Source organism: Camarhynchus parvulus, chromosome 8, assembly GCF_901933205.1.
Source record: "Camarhynchus parvulus chromosome 8, STF_HiC, whole genome shotgun sequence".
NCBI classification, from domain to species: domain Eukaryota; kingdom Metazoa; phylum Chordata; class Aves; order Passeriformes; family Thraupidae; genus Camarhynchus; species Camarhynchus parvulus.
The window spans coordinates 4,664,107-4,685,165 of NC_044578.1; the positions used below are offsets into that span (position 1 = coordinate 4,664,107).

At 38.6% G+C, this 21,059-nt stretch overlaps 1 protein-coding gene across 1 annotated transcript in view; it reads left to right on the forward strand.

Annotated features, from left to right (window-relative positions):
- Positions 1–21,059, forward strand: part of USP24 (ubiquitin specific peptidase 24) — a 59,795-nt gene that overhangs the window by 18,821 nt on the left and 19,915 nt on the right. The window contains 29 exon segments of the mRNA XM_030953060.1: positions 94–159; positions 969–1,043; positions 1,769–1,927; positions 3,019–3,133; positions 3,649–3,752; positions 4,881–4,988; positions 5,449–5,544; positions 5,646–5,807; positions 7,649–7,756; positions 8,377–8,526; positions 9,170–9,301; positions 9,842–9,953; positions 10,186–10,262; positions 11,136–11,276; positions 11,431–11,484; positions 11,662–11,777; positions 12,468–12,534; positions 12,697–12,807; positions 13,187–13,285; positions 13,365–13,535; positions 14,141–14,226; positions 14,362–14,455; positions 14,719–14,874; positions 17,183–17,280; positions 18,009–18,104; positions 18,471–18,699; positions 19,553–19,712; positions 19,991–20,146; positions 20,692–20,762. Of these exon segments, the coding sequence (XP_030808920.1) occupies positions 94–159; positions 969–1,043; positions 1,769–1,927; positions 3,019–3,133; positions 3,649–3,752; positions 4,881–4,988; positions 5,449–5,544; positions 5,646–5,807; positions 7,649–7,756; positions 8,377–8,526; positions 9,170–9,301; positions 9,842–9,953; positions 10,186–10,262; positions 11,136–11,276; positions 11,431–11,484; positions 11,662–11,777; positions 12,468–12,534; positions 12,697–12,807; positions 13,187–13,285; positions 13,365–13,535; positions 14,141–14,226; positions 14,362–14,455; positions 14,719–14,874; positions 17,183–17,280; positions 18,009–18,104; positions 18,471–18,699; positions 19,553–19,712; positions 19,991–20,146; positions 20,692–20,762 (3,369 nt within the window).

Here is a 21,059-nt window from a genome sequence, read left to right on the forward strand (position 1 = left end):
ATACTTGTTCATCTTCATTTGCCTTTTAATATATAGATTACTATGGAAAGATTCCTTAAATGTGCACCTAAATACTTGCTGTCTTTCTTTCAGGCAATCTCTGCGTTAGTTCAACCATTTGGAGTTTGTGCAGAGTATCTTAACTCTTCTGTAGTACAGGTAAAATGTCTTTGTTATGACTTGTTAAGAGGACTGAAAATTAATTTCCAACTGTGTTGGTGTGAAACTGGTGACTAATTTGAAAAGCCTTCAAACCTCACGTTGCAGAAAGTACAAGAACCATTTTGAGCACGCTGAGGTGATGAGTAAAGGGCTCAGACAATGTTCAGATTCATTTTCCAAGCAATTATCTGTAGTCATGTATCTACATCTGCAGCAGTGAGAAACTTTACCGCTGCTATTAGTAAGCTGCAGCAGTAGAAGCCATGTGGGGAAAGAATCCAGCCTGAAGGATGAATTTTGCTTTCAGTTTAACTTTCTGGCTGAGATGAAGGACATGGATAGGAGAGTTTACACTGCAAAAATTGTGGTACAGGAAAAAAATTCACCAGGATCTCTTTGTATGTGCAAACATACCCCAGGCTTCACTCCTGCCCTCACCACCAAGAACTGTTGACTTAAGTGACTGAAAGACTTTATTTGAAGAGGATGTAGTTTAGAAGCCCCTGGGAGTAAGAGAGATACATGCACCTAATAACTGATGTGTTTTTAGAGGTCAATTGTTCTGTCTGTTTTTGCCAACCTGCATTACAGTGGTCTGAAATGGGTTCTTACTCTAATTGTTTTTTATTTTCCTGGGCATAGCTACCAGGATAGCTTTATCTTTGTTGTAGGTGTTGCTTTATCTCTAAGGTAGTGGTGAGCTTTCAGCTAAGTATTTCCTTTTGCTGCAGTCACGTCTTTTGAGTAATACAGTTGATTTCAGGAAGCATTAAAATGATTGTCATGCCTTTTCTCACGTTCTTTAGCCCATGCTGGATCCAGTCATTCATAAAATGATTAAATATGTACAGAATGTAGAAGAGAAGGACTTGAAAGACAAGGTAATGTTTTACATATTAAATATTTAGGAAGAACTTCCTGCGTGTCTTGGAAATGCTGTCAGTGTAAATTAGAACAATAGCTTTCTTCTCACTGGCAGGAATACAGCTTGTTCTGAATTCTGACTGAATGACATAATGAAAATGCATTTATCCACTTCCATTCAATACCCTTTTCAGTAAATATCTGGTTTATGACCCTTTCTTAAATATTTTTCTGCTGTTGCTATCAGATTTTTGGTTTTGTTGGTCCCCTTGTGCAGCATGCTGAATGCTCACTTCTCTGACTCAAAGATATTTACTGTCTTGCAGTCTGCTAAATTTATGTTGCTGTTGCAATAGCTATTTGCTTCTGAGAATTTGGTAGTAAAGTGTCTGTGTAACTTGTGGCTACTTCCTGCATTACCCTGAATTTGGCATTCAGTTCTATTAAATTGTATTGACTTTTTGCTTAGTTATAAATTGTTAATTTTAAACAAGAAAGTATTCGTAGACTGTTGAACCAAAGGAGAGCAATTTACCAAATCTGAAACTTTAACCAAAGGTTTCATTATCTTAAAATTTCTACTGTACAAGCAATACTTTCATATGTACCAGGTACAGTGTTTTGATTAACCAGTCTGTTTGGTCACTAAACCTACTCTTTGTGAGTCACTGACATCCATAGCAGAATAGCAAAAATACCAATGCCTCTGTTTGTCCCTTTTTTGTTGTTTTGTTTCAAACAGAGGCTGGTGAGTATCCCTGAGCTCCTGTCTGGGATCAAACTGCTGTGTATGCGCTTCCAGCCTGACCTGGTCACGGCGGTCGATGACTTGCGGCTGGACATTCTGCTGCGCATGTTGAAATCCCCCCACTTCAGTGCAAAAATGAATTCCCTCAAAGAGGTAGGTTGGCTTTTTGTCTGGCTCTGTGTGTGCACGTGAGCGTGGGTTTGGATAGGACGGGTTTTTAATAAACCACTGAAACCACAGCCTTAAGAAAAGAGGTGGTGCAATATCTCCTTGCAAGTTGTGTTGCCTTAGCAAAAGCTCGGTTCAAAATAAACACCAAAACAAGTTAATGTAGCAGGAGTTGTTTATAGCATTAGTAGCCACTGCAAGGCTTCCCAGTTAGACACAGTTTGAGAAGTGAACTATTGTAAGAAATGCAATTTTAGATTGATTTATAAGCAGTGGTCTATGTTATTCATTGAATATTCACTCAGGGATAATACTGAGCATCCTGAGGTATATCCCATTTTTCTTGTTTCACTTAGAGGAAACAGAAAAAAAACCAAATGGGACTTAAAATCTATATTGATGTCTCAGTCCACTCATATCAGGGCATTGCACTACGTAATTGTAGTGTTTTATATTGTATTTTTTATTACAGTTGTATGTAGACACTGTAGTGTTTCAGAGTCCATCTTTGCTGCTTTTTTCCTTCTCTATTTATGAGAATATTGAGATGTTAAACCTCATTGATGTTTGGTTCTTAATCATAAATGCTGTGTATCCGTGGTGAATTTGTAGAAGTGCAGCTTTTGAAGATTTTAGCAGAAATGTGCTTTTTCTCCCTCGAGTGAGGAGCCTGTATCAGTTCAGTGTTGGATAAAAAGTAGGACACTGATTTGAGTGTAACAAGCAGAAGCCTGAGATAACCTACTTCTGGCATATCTGTAGAAAGATACCTGGCAGTACAGGCCAGCTTTTCTATGTCAGACTAAGATTCTGCTGCATGAGAGACTGGTGACATGGTGTTTCTGGTTAGGAATTTGCCTTTAAACAACTTACTAAAAAGCAAAAATGACAACTTAAAAAGCCAACACCCTGCAAAAAACAATCAACCCAAAAAATCCCAAACACCTTCTGTACTCAAAATATTGCAGGATTCACACTTAAGCTTCATCATGAGCTTTTTTTAATAGATTTCATTCTCTCTGTGTGTGATGCAGGTGGGAATTTTTTGTTAAAATCTTACATTTTGCAATTTTTAGGTGACAAAATTAATAGAAGACAGCACTGTGTCCAAGTCAGTGAAGAATGCAATAGACACAGACCGACTGCTGAATTGGCTCGTGGAGAATTCAGTCCTGTCAATTGCTCTGGAAGGTAAGAACTCTCACAAAGCCTTTTGGCACATGCTTTAAACGACTTAAATTTAAAAATCTCATCTCTCCCTTTCAATACACTTTAATGAGCACTATTAACCAAAGAGCTCAAGCTTTTTGTTGTCTCCAAAATTAAGCAAAATCCTGCAAATTCTGTAACTATCATCTAGTCCTCTGTTTGACATCTGTGCAGATGTCTTCTGCTGTCCTTGGGGTTTTTTACTCAAAGTTTGTATATTGTTAGCCTCTAAAAAAGAGAGAAAAGAGGTGTTTTTCTCCTCAAGTAGTAACATTCTGTAGGAGTACTATCAGATGTATGAAGCAAAAGAAAATAAAAATGGAAACAGCCTTGTTCTTTTTCTTTGTACTGATACTTGTCTGTAACAGTACAGAAAGACCTTCCAAATGAAGATAGCTTTGTTCTGTCTTTTAAAATAATTAGTTCTTTTATATAAAATTAATGTATTTAATATTGTTTGAAATGCATTCATTGAGTTGTCTTTCTTTGTTTCACAGGTAATATAGACCAAGCACAATACTGTGATCGTATAAAGGGAATTATTGAACTGCTGGGCAGCAAATTATCTTTAGATGAGCTCACTAAAATTTGGAGAATTCAGGTAAGCAATCAAGACTAGGCAGGTGCTTTTAGACTGTCTTACAAACAAACATTCAAATGAAGGGATTTTTTAAAATAATCTGTACATCTCTATTGCAATGTGGAGGTGTTAAGATTTTAGCAGTATAATTAATGCAAAGACTTCCTTCCACTTCTTCCTTTACCATGTAAAATCAATTGTTGTGGCAATTTCTTGTATCACAGCTGCTGAATCCTGTGATGAAGTTCAGTTCTTTGCAACAAGTGTTAAGGGACTGCAAAAGTATTTGACTGGGCATAAGAGGTTGTCAGCCTGAAACAGGTGACAGGAATATTTGTCTAGACCAAACTAAGATATTAGTGTTTGTGGCTGGAGGTATGGATTTAAAGTCAGAGTGTGATTTTAAAGAGAGTGGGCTCCATTCTTATTTACCTTCCTGTACAGGCATATAATTGACTGAAAAGTCATCTTTTGGCCTTCACTTTAAAGATATTCAATTTATTACTGTGTGGGGAAGGTGGTTTGAGTGTTTATGTAAGTGACACATGGAAACTTTGACAAGAAACTAATCTTCCACTGCAGGAAATGGTTTTCTTCTCTGTGCAAATGTTGATATTTTAGACTAAACTCATTGAACACTGTCAGGTCTGCAGTTTGTGTGGCATGGTAGCAAGTCTTTAATGCTTAACAAAGTTGAAATGTGATTCTAGCTCCCTCACTTTTATTCTTTAATAAAAAGCAATACTTCCTCCCCCTCTCTGGCTGTTGTTACCATGGTGCTCCCATGCATGTGGGAGGAGATTTTGTATTGCTCATTTTTGAGTAAAGCCTGGAAGAGTTTCAAAGATTCAACACCTCACACGTGAACCTCACCAAGCAATAGAAAAGGTGATGTTTGTACTGCTGCCACTGCAGCAGCTTAAAGCTGCTGTAATGATGGCAGACAAGTAGTTTCCTGCTTCAGAATTAATTCCAAAGACTTCTCAGCCAGGGAAATGAGGAGCACAGACAGTTTACTCTGAACTTGTGTTTCTACCATGTCAAAAGCTGCTACTACTGTGAATAATGCTAGGATAATGCTTACATGAAGGTTTTTCTCTGGCTTGTTTGGGTTGAAGACCTACCTTCTTGTGTTTTCCTCCTTTTCAGTCGGGACAATCCTCCACTGTGATTGAGAACATACACACCATTATTGCTGCAGCTGCTGTGAAGTTTAGCTCTGACCAGCTCAATCATTTATTTGTTCTAATCCAAAAGGTAAGTTTTCACATGAATTTACATTCCTTAGGAAGAGGATTGATGAGATGTGCTTGTGTAGCCAGCCTACTGAAAGGCAATGGCTTGAATACATTTGTATTTTCTATATCAATGTAAAATTTGCTATTAAAAACCACTTAACTTTTATGTTAACCCAGAAGCCTAATCTGCTACTGTTTTGCTAATTGACTTGGATTTTAAGTACATTAGATAGCCAGTCCTAAGGGACTTAAAGTGAGATTTTATTATTATATTTAATCCCTAATGGTATTTGAAAAAGAGTTGAGAAAATTAGTGCTGTAACTCCCAGCAACAGAAATAAGGAAATACTTACGGTGGAAACATACTTGTTTGTATTTTGATTTTCCTGCAGTAAATCAATTGTGCATTATATTTTTGTGTACACTTGAGATGTAACAACCTGATAAGATGCTCTAACATTGATTTCTTTGCTGTGCAGAGCTGGGAGACAGAGAGTGACCGAGTGAGGCAGAAGCTGCTGAGCCTCATTGGGCGCATTGGCCGAGAAGCACGAGTGGAAACAACCACTGGCAAGGCAAGGGGATGGTTTTCCTTTGGATTTTTAATTTATTAAATGTAGAGTTGCTAGGCTCTGTACTTCCTAGGTCCTGACTATCCTTGCCCTTCTTCCTGCAGGTTCTGGAGGTACTTTGGGAGCTGGCTCATCTTCCAACGTTACCGTGTAGTCTTATCCAGCAGGCCTTGGAGGAACACCTGACAATCCTCAGTGATGCTTATGCAGTGAAAGAGGCAATCAAAAGGAGCTACATCATCAAGTGCATAGAGGATATCAAGAGGGTTGGTTTATTATTTTGTCTTTTCCAAAATGAAATCTTATCTAGCCTCGATGTTGCCCTTTTCTTTCAAGATGCACAAATTGTGTGTCCCATCTGTAAGTTCTTACCTTGGGGAGTCCTCGAGAGGGGTAGGCTTTGTGTGAGCCACTTTGTTGATCTTGAGACTCATAGTAAGTCTCTTGCCTTTGTTTTAAGCAAATTTTCAGCCCAAGGAGTGATCAGTTTATGGGAAACTGCCAGGATGGGCCCAAGGTTAGAATTTGCAAATGGAACCACTGTAAAGGTATGTCAGTATTTTAACTGTCCCTTTCATGTGAAAGCCTAGATTAGTTTATTTTGAGTAAAGCATGTGTTCTGGCATGACCATTAAGTCTCAAAATGCAAATCAATATTTCAATTGTAGTAGTTTTGTATTTTAGTAAAATACTTAACTCTTTTCCTGTAACATAAAGAAGCCATTCCCAAAGCTGCCTGTACTCTTTCCTGGCAGCAGCAGAGATGTGCATGGCTTAAAAGACTGCATATATTCTTTCCTGCACTGTTCACATAGTAGGCAGTTTTTCTTGAGGCCTGCAGGAATGCTCTTGTCTTCTTTTTTCAGTCTGAAATATGCTGTAAATAAAGAAAAAGGCTTGTTTTGTTTTGGTTTTTTTTGTTCATTTCTTTAATGAAAAATTAGGTTTTGTCTGTGTTACAGCATCTGTAGAGTATTTTTGATATTTAGGAGGTATTGTATGTTGGTTCTTGATATTGATCACACTTCTGTGTGTGTTCATGAATATGAATTTTAAATCTTAGGTTCTCAATATCCGTGAAAGTTGTAGGTTTTTTTTTTTTAATTTTCTCTTATACTTCCTTTATCTCATTCCTTTTAATTATATTCTGGCAAGGGCTTTTACATAGGTGCTGCAGTGGGAAGCATTAACAAAAGCTGTGATTGTAAACTAGAAGGGATTGGGGTAAGCATACAGCAGACTTCTAAAATACATGGTGTTCTTATTTCCCTTCATTAGGGAAATGAAGACATAAACTAGGAGGGAATGTAATGTCAAGGCAGCTTTCTAAAATTTGTGAGGGAGTCTTCAGTGGAGAGCTCTGTTATGGTTAGGTTCCTTCAGCCTCTCTGAGTGTGTAGGTGGTATTTGGGTGTTGTCAGTGTTTAAACCAGACATCACTTCTCTGAACAAGCAACCTCAGTGCTGGTCTGTGTGGTCAAACTTTACAGAAAATGAAGCCTCCCAGAAAAGTGATGAGCAGTTCTAAAAATGAGGTAGGAGGGCTATTCTTTGTAGGATCTCTTTCAAAATGCAGCTTAAGTATCCTTTGCTTCCTATCTGGGAGCTGCTTGCAGCACCAATCAGAAATTTCTTGTCTCTTAAGCCTCAGTAGTATTTGAAGTGCTTTCTTCTATTGCTCTTCCTTTAGCAGTAAGTAACATCATTTGACTGGATTTGCCCTTTTGTGCCCTTTTAGACCTGTTTAATCTCCCATAATTGAGGAAGGTGGTGGTTGTCATCTCTCCCTGGTGCAACTGAGCTCTTTTTGGCTACTTAATTTGCATGTTCTCTAGCAAGGAGCTGGCACTTTGGGCTTAATAAAAGGGTTAGCAAAATGGCATATGTGTGTATCAAGGGACTTCTTGTACAAAGTGAAGAAGGGCACTTAGAGTGTGTTTGAAAAGAGAGCAGGAACAAGTATCTGAAGCCAGCAGAGGTGGTAGCTGTTCTTTTGAAACAGCAGCCTTAACAGATATCATTAGGCTTCCAGGAGTCTGAGAGGAAGGTTAATCTGTTGTTGAGCATGTACCAGATGTGTAATTGTTTTTACCTTTCCTGCTGCCAGTCGTCCCAGCACAATAATCCTCAGTTTGTGTGGGTGGTGCCAGCCCTGCGTCAGCTCCACGAAATCACGCGTTCGTTTATTAAGCAGACTTACCAAAAACAAGACAAGGTAAGGCTATATGCTTGCAAGGTTGTTGAAACTTTTGTTGTGTCTGTGTAGCTCAGCTAAACATGGAAGTTTGAATTTAGGAAATAAAAAATAAATCAGCTAATAAACAATTTTAAAAGTAGTTTAGTGATGTAGCATAAACAAGCTGTTGGAGTAGAGGTGCTGTGCTGTCCCTTTGTGAGTGTGTGTTTGTGTATGTATAAATCTGTTTGCTGTGTCAGGACTAATTTGTTTTATTCTCAGCTTTTTGTAGAATAATTAACAGGCATGTTCGTGTTAAGAAATGAACAATGGCTAATGTTTAGACCAACTGCTTTGTAATTGAATTGACATTGACTCTTGGAAAACAGACTAAACTACCAGCAATCATGTGTGCGGTAGAGTGGCTGTGTGGAGGTGTGGGACTTTGCAATCTGCAGCACTTGTATTTCAGCACAAGCTGAAAACACCAACATTAGGGGGGTTGGGTGCTTGGAAAGAGAACAGCTGACTCTGAGTGGGGGTACATGACTCCTTCTGGTAAGAGATGTGTGTCTGTAGAAGAGCAAATTGCTGTATGCACATCCCTGTTTAACTATCGTTTTAAAACCATCTTTTCGCTCTTTTCTTTTATTGACAAGAGCATTATTCAAGATTTAAAGAAAAACTTTGAAATAGTGAAGTTGGTGACAGGAAGCTTGATATCCTGTCACCGTTTGGCTGCATCTGTGGCAGGCCCAGGAGGGCTGGTGGGAGCAACACTGGTGGATGGACGATACACTTACCGGGAGGTACCGCATTTCTTTACCTTCTTGTTTCATTTTTGAAATTCACTGGTGAATAATTATTTATAGTTCTACTAGTTATATATGAAAGCTTGTTGTACCCTTGTTATTATATAGAATAAAGCTATGTAAACATGACACAAAATTACAAAATTCCTCAGCAAAATCTTTACCTGGTGAAAAGTACATCTCCCCATCCTAGGATCTGTTGTTGCCAAGGCTGTGCAGCTTCCAGCTTCTTCACCAGCTTTAGTTCCTGGTAGAGGTGATACCCTTGAGTGTGTTGTGAAGCTCTTAGTACATGCAACAGATTTGCTAAGTAGCACATAGAAGGCACACATACAAATAGCAGTTTGTTACTAATCCTTTGATAATTATTTTTTCCACGCTAGTTTTGATTTAGTGTCAAATAGTGTCACCACCAGCAGCAAAGTAAGAGCAAATCCAAGGAGACTTCAGTGTTTGTTTTTAGAAAGATAGCCACAAAGTATGTTTAAAATAGAAATAAATCTCACAAATAGTTTCTGTTTCTAGGCTTTTCAAAGTGTACTGTTGTTTGACAACTAAATTTGAAAAAAAAAAGAATGTTCAGAGTACTTGTTTCAGAGACAAAAGTCTTAAGCTTGAGTTTTTGTTTCCTCTTTCTCAGTATTTGGAGGCACATCTAAAATTTTTGGCATTTTTTCTGCAAGAAGCCACCCTTTATTTGGGCTGGAATCGTGCCAGGGAGATCTGGGAATGCCTTGTAACTGGCCAAGATGTTTGTGAGTTGGACCGAGAGGTAAGAAAAACTTGAAAAGTTGGTTTCTGTGGTTGCAGAAGGAATTTTAATGGATCATGAGCAGCATGTGTGTTTGTTGAGACATGTGGAGTGTAAGTAACAAACACATACTGGTCATGCAGTTTATGCTTTGTGTAGGCTACAGCAACCACTGTTAGGAGTTCACTTATGGCCAGGATGCTCTTTTAACATTGACAAACATTTAATTTTTTTTGTTAACATTTAACAAAATTTTACTGGAAGAGGGACAATGGCTGGGAGATTAGTTGAAGATGCTGCTTTGAAAAGGGGTATCTGGAGGTTGGTGCAGACACAAGGATACATTCATTATTTAAGTGAAAAATGACTATGAGGTACCCTAAAGCTGCAATGCAGCCTCTATAACGTGTGAGGTTGCCATGAGATGAGATTCTGAACCTCTTGCTGTAGATAAAACTTCTGCAAGATGAGTTACTGTGGTATCTGACATAGTTTGCTGTATAAAACTAAAATATTTGATGTGACAATGGGGTAAAACTTATGTCTGCCTTTCATTCACAGATGTGCTTTGAGTGGTTTACAAAAGGGCAGCACGATCTGGAGAGTGATGTGCAGCAGCAGCTCTTCAAAGAGAAAATTCTTAAACTGGAATCATATGAAATTACTATGAATGGTAAGAAAATGGATTTGGTGAACAGATTTGAAGTTGCAATATATACCAGAAATTTACTTCCTAAGCCTTCAAATCAAACATCTAACCAGCTGTACAAATCAATGCAATAAAGGGATCTATCATTTTGAGCTTTTAGATGGAAAAGTTCATCTCCTGTATTTGATAACTGCTTTTTAAACAGAGAAACTAAGCCTGACCAGCATAAAAAATCTGCACCTTTCTTCATTTTCAGGTTTTAGTTTATTTAAAACGTTTTTTGAAAATGTGAACCTGTGTGACCATCGGCTGAAGAGGCAAGGAACTCAGCTGGTGAGTTTGTTCTGGCAAGTTTGTTCCTGTGTCCTACCTGTGTCCTCTTAGGGACAGGAGGAGGTGAGACAAGGATTGGGTAGCAACTGTTTGACATGGTCATGTTTGTATTAAGGACCAGAATGTCCTTGTTGCATTAATATTGTTAAATTCTGAAGCTAAAATTTTGACAATTCCAGCAGTTAAAATTCAGCAATTGAAAGCTGGAAGCTGGTTTGTAGCTTGTAAAACTTTGCAGGAGGAAGGGCTGAACTATTTTTTGAAAATAGTAATGGATTCTAGTGTGCAATTTTTTTCTTCTCCCAACAGTGAAAGTCTTTTTTAAAATTATTTTTTATTTTTCTTGTTTGCATGGGAGTTAGACTTATCATATTTAAATTCTAACCTACTGTAATTTTTAACTCTGATCCTTCAGTGGTTTTGTTAAATTAATGGTTATATGTTAAGTAGTTTTCTGTAGGCATTTTAGATCTTTATCACAGAGAACTTACTTCAAATGCAGAATTTTTTGCCAAGTATCATAGCAGGTTTTGTGATGGTTTATTGTGTGGTTAGTTACCATGTTGACTTCTTTGAAACTAATTCCATTCTAGATTAAATTTTTCCACGCTTTTAAATTTTTTAATTTTTCAGTTGGCTTGACTGAGATTGTTCTTTGGAATTTGTTTATCCATCAGTAAACATTTTTTTTTCTTGTATAAATACACAAATGTGCAGCAGTTGGTTTAACTTTGCACAGTACCAAAGTTTGGCAGCATGTTGGAAAAGAAAATTTTTAAGTTTTAATCAAAAGATGCTTTTCCAACACTTTTGTCCCTGTGGTTCTTTTGTAAGAAATCCAGTCATGTTTTACGGTTGTTCTTCCTTGTGTAGAGCGTAGAAAAACTGGAATTAATAGGAATGGATTTCATTTGGAAGATTGCAATGGAGTCACCAGATGAAGAAATTGCCAATGAAGCTATTCAACTGATAATAAATTACAGCTATATTAATCTAACTCCCAGATTGAAAAAGGTAGGCATATATTTGTACATAAATGTCCTATGACATTCATAAAGTCTTGATACTTTGCATGTTCAGCTATGTGTTTTGTTAGGTTCTGTCAGTTTATGAGTAACTCCTCTGATTTTAATGTAAGTTCTAATTAATTTGTACATTTTATCTTTAGGATTCAGTTTCCCTGCACAAGAAATTCATTGCTGATTGCTACACACGATTAGAGGTAAAGGACAAATTTTAATTATTCTCGTGCCTACATCTTTCTGGTTATATTTCTTAGAATAAAAACACTTGTCTATGATAATTCCATTTAAAGAAAAATATTCTTTCCACAAATATTTTTTGTCCTCTGAGCTTTCCAGGCCATCCTGACTGTCTCTTGCTCTGGTCTGTGTTGTAGGCAGCCAGCTCCGCGCTCGGCGGTCCAACATTAACACACGCTGTCACCAGAGCTACAAAAATGCTCACAGCAACTGCCATGCCTACGGTGGCAACATCAGTTCAGTCTCCTTACAGGTAGGCCAGCCTCTCAAGGAATAAAGAAGGAAATAGACATTTGCTCCCAGCTGCTTCCCACAAGATTTCGAGTGCTAATTAAAAATCTCAGTAATTGGTAGTTGTACATTCTGATGGTTCCTCAACTGAATATTCCAATTGCTATGCAATAGGCGTTCCAGAGATTTTTGAAAAAACTGTGTTTAAAAATGAAACAACAAGGAAACAAAGAAAACCAAAGCCAAATAGATATTAAAAAACCCCAAAACAACGGGTCAAAACCAAAAAAAAACACCCTGCCTCCAGCCCCCCAGAAATCAAAACCAAACAACCGAAACAAAACAAAAATCCCTACAGGTTATTACCAGCCTATTAATCATGTAATATTTCTGAGGCAGTGGGTGTGGTTCTTCTTAAATTAGGAGAGAAAAGGTTGTTTTTTCCACCTCAAGCTTAATTTAGTCATACCTGAATATGTGTAACTTAAATATAGGAGCATAGGGTGGGACCATTAGAAACATTAATCTTCCTCTGAAGCTGGCAGCATCTCAAGCAGTACAACATGAGCCTCTTTTCCTAGTTCATTTCTGCTGAATTAACTCCAAGTTTAAGGAGGTGCCTTTAAAACCAGACAATTCAGGGTAGTTACCCGTGGGCGTTGGAAATGAATCTGCGAGACAAGTTACTCTTGTTTTCAATGTTTATCTTTAGGTCAACTAAACTTGTAATAATTGAGAGACTGCTGCTGTTGGCAGAGCGTTATGTGATAACAATAGAGGTAAGATGTTTCATCTCCTACTAGGCAAGGCTAAGAACACAACTTCCAATTTTATTAAAAACCAGTAAAAGTTATTTAAACGTGCAATCCTAGTTACCCACCATCACAGAAATGGCTTTGTTTTCAAGAGTGATGTTTACTGTCATCCTTCTCTTCCTGTAGGACCTTTACTCTGTTCCCAGAACTATTCTACCTCATGGTGCCTCTTTCCATGGACATCTTTTAACCCTTAATGTTACATATGAGTCTACCAAAGATACCTTCACCATAGAGGTAGGTGTGCCCAGCTTATGTGTGCCATGGACTGTTGGTTATGTAGCCACTCTTGGTGGGTTTTATGCCTGGACTGAATAGAGTAACATGGTTATAAAGATTCCAGTCAGCTTGAAAACTCTTCTTGAAAATGTTAAAAATATGTATATGGAAGTGTCCTGTGGACCAAATGTATTTTGATCATTAAATTCCAGGACGGGAAAGATAAGTTTTTTGCTCACTGTGGGTGTTGGAGCATTTCTGTCCTGTCCTATCCTGACACTCTTACAAAAAATACTTTTACCACCCTCTGCAGGAAGACTCTTTCAGAAGATTTTAATTTTTCTTGGCATTTACTGCTCGAGCAGACTTACTGAACCAGTGTTGTTTAATTTCACAGGCTCATAGCAATGAAACTGTAGGAAGTGTCAGGTGGAAGATAGCAAAGATGTTGAATTCACCTGTGGAAAATATACAGATATTTGCCAATGACAGCCTGGTATGTTAACTGCAAATAAGTCCCATTCTTTATGAAATTGTGTCTTTCCCAGAACTAAACAATAAATATTTTCTTGCAGCTAACAGTAAACAAAGATCAGAAACTACTCCATCAGCTGGGCTTCTCTGATGAACAAATCCTTACAGTAAAAACATCAGGCAGTGGGACTCCATCAGGGAGCTCTGCAGATTCCTCAACCAGCTCCAGCAACAGCAGCAGTGTATTTAGTTCATCCTATGCAATGGAACAGGTACAATATGACCTGAAGCCTTTCCTCAGATTTTTCCTGAAGCAGGGATAGATGGGGAAGAGAGTAGGAGCTCCAGTAACATCTTCCAATCTTTGGTAATCTGGTTTTGCTTTCAAACTGCAATTGAAACAAATTATCTGAATACACAACTGCCTTGAGCATGCAGGTTGGATTTTATAATCTGTACCCTGTCACCTATGGTAGCCTGCTTGGTGTTTATTCATCTCTGCAGGGACTTTTAAACAAATAGGACCCATCTGGTTTAATTTTGAGACTGTGTATTTGTTGAGGGTACAGATTTCCACATTTTCACTACTAAAAAGCTGCAGTAAAAGTGAAAGTAAAGTAAACTAAGAAGCATCAACTGGCATGTTCAGAGCGCTCTTGATCTACTTTGTATTTTGCTTTTCATAACAGCTGACTTCAAAAATAGACTGTTAAAAGGGAAATGAAATTATGTAAATGTTATCTCAGCCTAGAAAGTGGCTGGGATTTCTGTGGGTCAGGCTGGCATCTGGACCATTTGCTTCAGTGAAGAGCTTTGTTAAATTTACATGTACCAGAGAAGTGAGAAAAAGACCTTTGTATTTCTGCTCAATTCTCAGGAGAAATCCCTCCCTGGAGTCGTCATGGCTCTCGTGTGCAATGTGTTTGATATGCTTTACCAGCTTGCCAACCTGGAGGAGCCAAGGTAAGCAGATTAAATGGTTACTAAATATTAAAGAATTGCTCCCAGTGCCCAGTTTGAACATTCCACTGTGTGCAGGCACCAGGCCAGTGTGGCTGAGCCCTTGTTTTATGCATGTAACTTGGGATTTCTTTTCAGGATAACGCTGCGAGTGAGGAAACTCCTGCTCCTGATTCCCACTGACCCAGCTATTCAGGAGGCTCTTGATCAGCTTGATTCCCTGGGAAGGAAGGTATGGATTAAATAATTGATCATGGTGAACTACACAAAGAGGATTTTACTACCAGGTTCCTTAAATTCCCTGTCAGATTATCATAAACAGAGGGTTTGAAACTACAGCAAAATAATATTCATATTAGGTCAATGTTTATTATTGACTTACTTCCAAGCAGCCAGAGGTGAGAGGGTTATTACAGGAGTTGTAGGAAATGGTTTCCCAATGACAGCAAAACAGAGGAGTCTCAAAATATTTCTTCTGTGGCTTTTTCCTCCTAGAAAACACTGCTTTCAGAATCCAGTTCTCAGTCCTCAAAATCCCCATCCTTGTCTTCAAAACACCAACATCAGCCCAGTGCCAGTTCAATACTAGAAAGTCTTTTCAGATCTTTTGCTCCAGGCATGTCCACGTTCAGAGTGCTCTACAATTTAGAGGTAAGAAAACAAATTTGCTTTTTTCTGTATTTCTGAGCTGTAAGAGTTAAGTATTTCTAGGGTTTTTGGACAGGAGTCCACTGTGATGGGGTCAGTATGAAAAATGCAAATATTGTGACACAGTCTACTTTTATACATGTGGTAAATTTTACACAGAATGAAAGGGACAGAAAATTTCCTTTCAGAGACTTTACTGAGAAACCAGGCCCTTCTTTGTGTGATTTACAAGGTGGAAGAAGTGGAGAGGAGCAAAGGAGCATCAATTTCTTATTGTTTAAATAACATTCCTGCTTGAATCTCTAGATCTCTGAATATGCAATTTTGTGTGTGTGTATATATATATAAAAATATACATTTTAAAAAGTTGGTCCTTAAAAATTAAGGGGAGCTATTATAAGTTGGATTGGTTTTGCTTGATTAAATTTGTCAGAAACTTCTGTGCTGTGTAAGCCTCCCATTTTTTTGTCTAAGGAGAGTGTTTTTACAAAGCATTCAGCTGGGAAAAATTTTCGCTATCCAAACGTGCAGGGCTTTTGCCAAGAGGCCTCTGGCCTGTTTTGGCTGCACAGGTAGAGTGGACTACATAGAAATCTTTTACCCCTAAGCATTCTCCTACATTCTTTAGCCAAAATCTTGCATAGGGCCCTGTAAAGATTCTTTCCTAGAGTTCAGAGACTGGATTTTGAGAATTACAGGAATTCAGCTGCTGCTGTTGGTAGGACACAGTAACCTGCACACTAAAAGCTGGACAGTGTTTAGTTCTGCTTGCAGGTCCTACTGTTTATAAGGACCCATGAGAAATGTGATTTGAACAACTTGAAGTTGGAGGACCAATTGCCAACTGCTTCCAGAACATTAGACAAAATTATTCTCTTTCCTTCATGGTGTGTGCCAAGATTACTGTAGGAATTTTCTTGTGGTTGCTTCCCTTTAGGTTTCCACAGTCTAATGTTAGCTCTTCATCTTCCTACACTGTCATCACTCTCCTGCCTTAGGATTCCCCCTTTTCTGTACAGCTGGAGTGAAAGATACTTGATTATGTCTTTGGAATATGTTGACAAGTTCTACAACTCAAAGCAAATGGTTTAGGGTGTCTTGTTGAGCTGACAGGTTATATAGCAGTAGGATGGGACAGTTATCTGCTGCTTCTGTGCCAGAGAAAATAATAAAAGCAAGTAATAAATTGCTTGCTTTTCTGGCAAGGGATGAGAAGTAATAAATTGGATTAGATGTGGAGATTATATGAGTGGACTTGTTCCTCACCGCCAGTCAGGCCAATTGGAAGATGGTTTTTCTCAGGAAAAGGAATATGTGGTTTTTTATCCCCTCAGCTGGTGATCTGGTAAAAAGATGGGAACCAGTCTGAACTGCTTTCTGAAAAAAATGTGCACAGGAAATTTGCAGAACATATGAAAGAGATGAAAATTGAATGTTGCAGATGTCCAGGGCGTGATAAGATCTCATGCCTGGAATTCTGTAAAACATTCTTCTGATCTGTGAACCTGGAAGAGATGTATTTTGTTTGCAGCATTGTTGGCTGTACATGCCAAGGAGACTTCTCAAGAAAGTGAATAATATCTGTGGGGTTTTCTGGGATTTTGGGAGGGCCTGGGGTTTGTTTGGTTGATGGTTTTGGGGTTTCTGTGGGGGTTTTTTTGGTGGCTTGGTTTGTTTGGGTGTTGGGTTTTTTTAATGTGAAGTGAAATGGATTATAGACATAAATGAGAGCTGACCCACAGAGACCACAGATTTCCTTCTGGCCATGTTTCTGAGTGTATTTGCACTCTGAAATTTAGTGCTGGTTTAAAACAGGAGGGATGATAGAGTTGTGATGTTCATAAGGCCTCTAGAATTACCTGAGCCATGTTTTACAAAGAAACACCAGAATAATAGTGGTACAATTATATTTCAGAAGGTGTGAATCAGTAAGTAAGCCATCTGTAGGGTGTTTTATGGGATACTGTGAATTGAAAATCCAGAACCAAGAAGAATTTGGGCTCCTAAGAAGCACCAAGTGAACCAGAATATGGCATTCCATGTACTTCATCCATTCCCTTAACATGTAAACGGCAGTGAGAATAAAATGCTTTGATTCAGAAGAAACATCTGTAGGTGCCATGGTTATTCTAAATATTTGAGATGTATTGAATGTATGAGATTTCTCTTACTGACTGCAGTTTTGTGTAAGTGTATTATTAATTGCTTCATTTGTAGTGGATTTTTTTTCTGTTACACTTTCAAACTTAGCAGGTAAAGAACACTAAGAGGGGTGGTAGTTTACATCTGCGTATTTATTTACTTATTGTAGGTGCTGAGCTCCAAGCTGATGCCAACTGCAGATGATGAAATGGCAAGAAACTGTGCCAAATCTTTCTGTGAAAACTTCCTCAGAGCGGGAGGTTTGAGGTTAGATTTCAAAACCTTGACTCAATTTGTAGCACTTCATTTAGTTAGCAGTTGTGTGTGGTTTCCTATTTCCACACTGTAGCACACTAATACACCTGTCAGCTTCTTTTTCAGAGAAAAAAATCCACCCAAGGCTGTTTCACCACTGTCCAGTAGCTGTCATATCCAAGAGAGTACAGGTTGTTAAATCTCAAAATCAAATTAGGCACAAATAAGCTTGTGAAATGTAGCTTGTACTAAAGTAGTTGATACTTGGATAGTTTGTGACATTTTAAGTGTTTCAATTCAAATTTGCAAGTGTGTACATTGCACGCTACTCTGTGTAGACACCAGTGGACATTTTAAGCAGTCACAGTATAGGTCATGCAGTGGGAACCAAATTAAATTTGTAATTACAGTCTTGAAAATTCAGACTCATCAGATAACAGTTGAGGCACAGTATGAGTGGTTTGGGAGACCTGACAATACTGATTGTGTGAGATTTATCAAGTATACTTTGCTCTTAGTAATTCTATCCATGACACTCCTGCCTGAGAGATCTTGAAGCATTTTCCAACAGGAGCAGAAAGCTTCCATCTGTAGATATAAAAGGAGAAAATGAGGATGTTGGCCTCCAAAGAAGTCAGTTTGAACTGGGACTCAGCTGAGTGAATAGGAGGAAGGAAAGATGGAGACAAATTAATTGAAACATTTCCAAATGGAGTCTGTCTTATCGATTTGTTTTTAAGTTTGGTGGTGAATGTGATGCAGAGAGATTCCATCCCATCAGAGGTGGACTATGAAACAAGACAAGGAGTCTATTCCATCTGCCTGCAGCTTGCAAGGTATGTAACTGCTTCTCATTAGAGAAAGTGCTGCTTTCTTGGCTTTTAGCATGCAGCTTTTAATATTTAAAGTTAATTGGTACTTTGAGTTCTGTTCCATTCACTCTGCGAGCATTCAAATACAAGCCTGATGTTTTTACTCTGTGAATGCAGGTTCTTGCTGCTTGGGCAGACAATGCCCATGATGTTTTACTCTGTGCATGCAGGTTCTTGCTGCTTGGGCAGACAATGCCCATGATGTGTTTACTCTGTGCATGCAGGTTCTTGCTGCTTGGGCTGACAATGCCCATGATGTGTTTACTCTGTGAATGCAGGTTCTTGCTGCTTGGGCAGACAATGCCCATGATGTTTTTACTCTGAATGCAGGTTTTTGCTGGTTGGGCAGACAATGCCCACCCTGCTGGATGAGGATTTCGTCAAGGATGGGGTGGAAGCTCTGTCCTCGCGGCCCTTCCGCAACGTGAGCAGGCAGGCCAGCAGGCAGATGTCCATCTGTGGCACTCCTGAGAAGTCCTCCTACCGCCAGCTCTCCGTGTCTGACAGATCCTCCATCAGGGTAGAAGAAATCATCCCAGCTGCAAGAGTTGCCATACAAGTAAGGAAGCGTTGGATGGTTCTGATGTAGCAGTGTCATCTCCAATGACAGCTGTATAACTCTGAGATTTTTAATCAGTCTTTTAGGCAGGTTTTTGCCCTAGCTCCATTTAAAAGCCTCTTGACCATCATTGTCTCTTCCAGTCTTGATCTGAGTTTTAACATACTCTCATAAATTATTTTGGCACTACAAAGAGAAGCAGTATCCCAAAAGAGCTTACAAGAAACAGATGTACACAGAAGTCTTACTTGTGATTTCTCTTCAGTCACACTTAACTCTTAAGATTTTACTCTTGTTAATTTTCTGTGAATTGAAAGGAGAAGGTTCCTGCTTCAACTTACGGCTTTATAATCCATGATGCTTTGAATTAGAAATAATTGGACAAGCTTTTTCCAAATAGCTCATCAAAAATTAAATTTGCTTGATGGTATTGTGGAGGGAAAAGGAAATTTTTTATTTTCAGTACCTTAAAAAAATGTTGTTTGAGAGCCCATTGAGTCCAGTTGAAAGAAACTTCATAGTTAATGTGACAAGTGTGCTGTGGTAGGTTGTTGGGCAGTGCTTCCCAAATGGATTGAATGATTGAAATCAGCATGCCTGCTTCCAGATAGGTGGCAAGGGTATCTATCCTCATGGGGAATTAAAAAATTAATTACTTCTCCTAAGATAGCAATACCAGTCTCTCATTGGGAACAAAGAGACTCTTGAATCCTTGAACCTGTGTAGAGAAGAAAGTGGAAAACAAATGTAAATGTCAATTTGACCTGATCCAGAAGATACATTTCTCTCATCACTGTGATTAACAAGGATTGTTGAATATCACAGAAGTGACTGCTGTTTCTTGTTCCTCCAGACCATGGAGGTGAATGATTTCACCTCCACAGTGGCTTGTTTCATGCGCCTCTCGTGGGCTGCTGCTGCAGGACGCCTGGACCTCGTGGGAAGTAGTCAGCCCATCAAAGAGAGCAACACTCTCTTCCCTGCTGGGATTAGAAACAGACTTAGCAGCTCAGGTGGGTTAACTGTCTCTAAACCAGTCTAATAGCATTTGGTTTAATCTTAATTGAACACTTTAGGAGTTTGAAACTGAATTCATTGGATGTTCATCCTCTTGGGTCTCCCCCAGCTTGGGACATTATACAACTAAATTACAAAAAAATCTGAGCAAATTTATGTGCATTCATCAGGCATTCAGAGAAGTTTTTAAATTGCAGAGAACTGACCACAAGCTGAAAACAGCTGAGTAAAATTTAATGAATTACAGCACTTGTTCTTTTATTTTTTAATGCAGGAAGCAACTGCAGTTCAGGAAGCGAAGGGGAGCCCACGGCACTACACGCTGGGATCTGTGTGAGGCAGCAGTCTGTGTCCACCAAAGATGCTCTCATTGCTGGGGAAGCCTTGTCTCTCTTAGTAACCTGCCTTCAGCTACGTAGTCAGCAGCTAGGTATGGGAAAAAATTGGATTATTCACTATTTGGAGTGTAAGCCAGGTGGGAGGCGGGTTTTGGATACAGTCAAGTGAAAAAAAAAATAATGAGATACTTGTAGCTTTGTTAGCTAAGACAGCTCAAGCAAAAACACAACATTTCATTAAAAATTTCAGGGATTTTTTTTTTCCAGGACTGAAATAAGGCATGTAGTGCTATGCTTCAGTAAAATGTTTTGGGAAAGCTGACTTACTGCCAGAATATAAATATTTGCACTGCTTTTGAAGTCTGTAATTCTGTAAGTGCTGCTGTTTGCATAGCTCCTGTTTAGTACTTGAGTCTTTGTGTACAGGAAATGTAAACACTGGTGGTGCAGGAAGGCGAGGAAAATGCTTTTACATCATGGTGGCAGCCTCTGGTGAGGGAAGGAAATGAGGAAGTAGCCTTTACTGCTTTTCAGTATTGATGTCCTCTAGGCCCTGTGGTATTTTAATGCAAGACTATAACTGACATATTTTAAAATATTATTTTTAATAAGATAGCCTGGTACTCTCCTGTTCCAGGATCTTTTTACAATTTGCCTTGTGTTGCTGATTTCATCATTGATATTCTGCTTGGATCACCAAGTGCTGAGGTGAGAGTCTTCCTCTAAATGCTCCTTCTGAAATGTGTATGTTTTGATAATTTCATATGGTCTGAACATAAAATTGTTTATTGCAAGTATTCCCACAGATTAGTATTTGAATAAATAACCTTTGTATAATTGTATTTGTATAATTCCAGTATTTGGTGATGGGTTGATAGGAAATGCTGTAGTATTACATTTTCTAGGCTTGTTTCATCTGTGAGATGCACAGGACTGTGCTGTGATTAGTCTAAAGAAAATAGTCTCATTTTGATGACAGAAATTCTGTAAAATTACTGCTTTAGG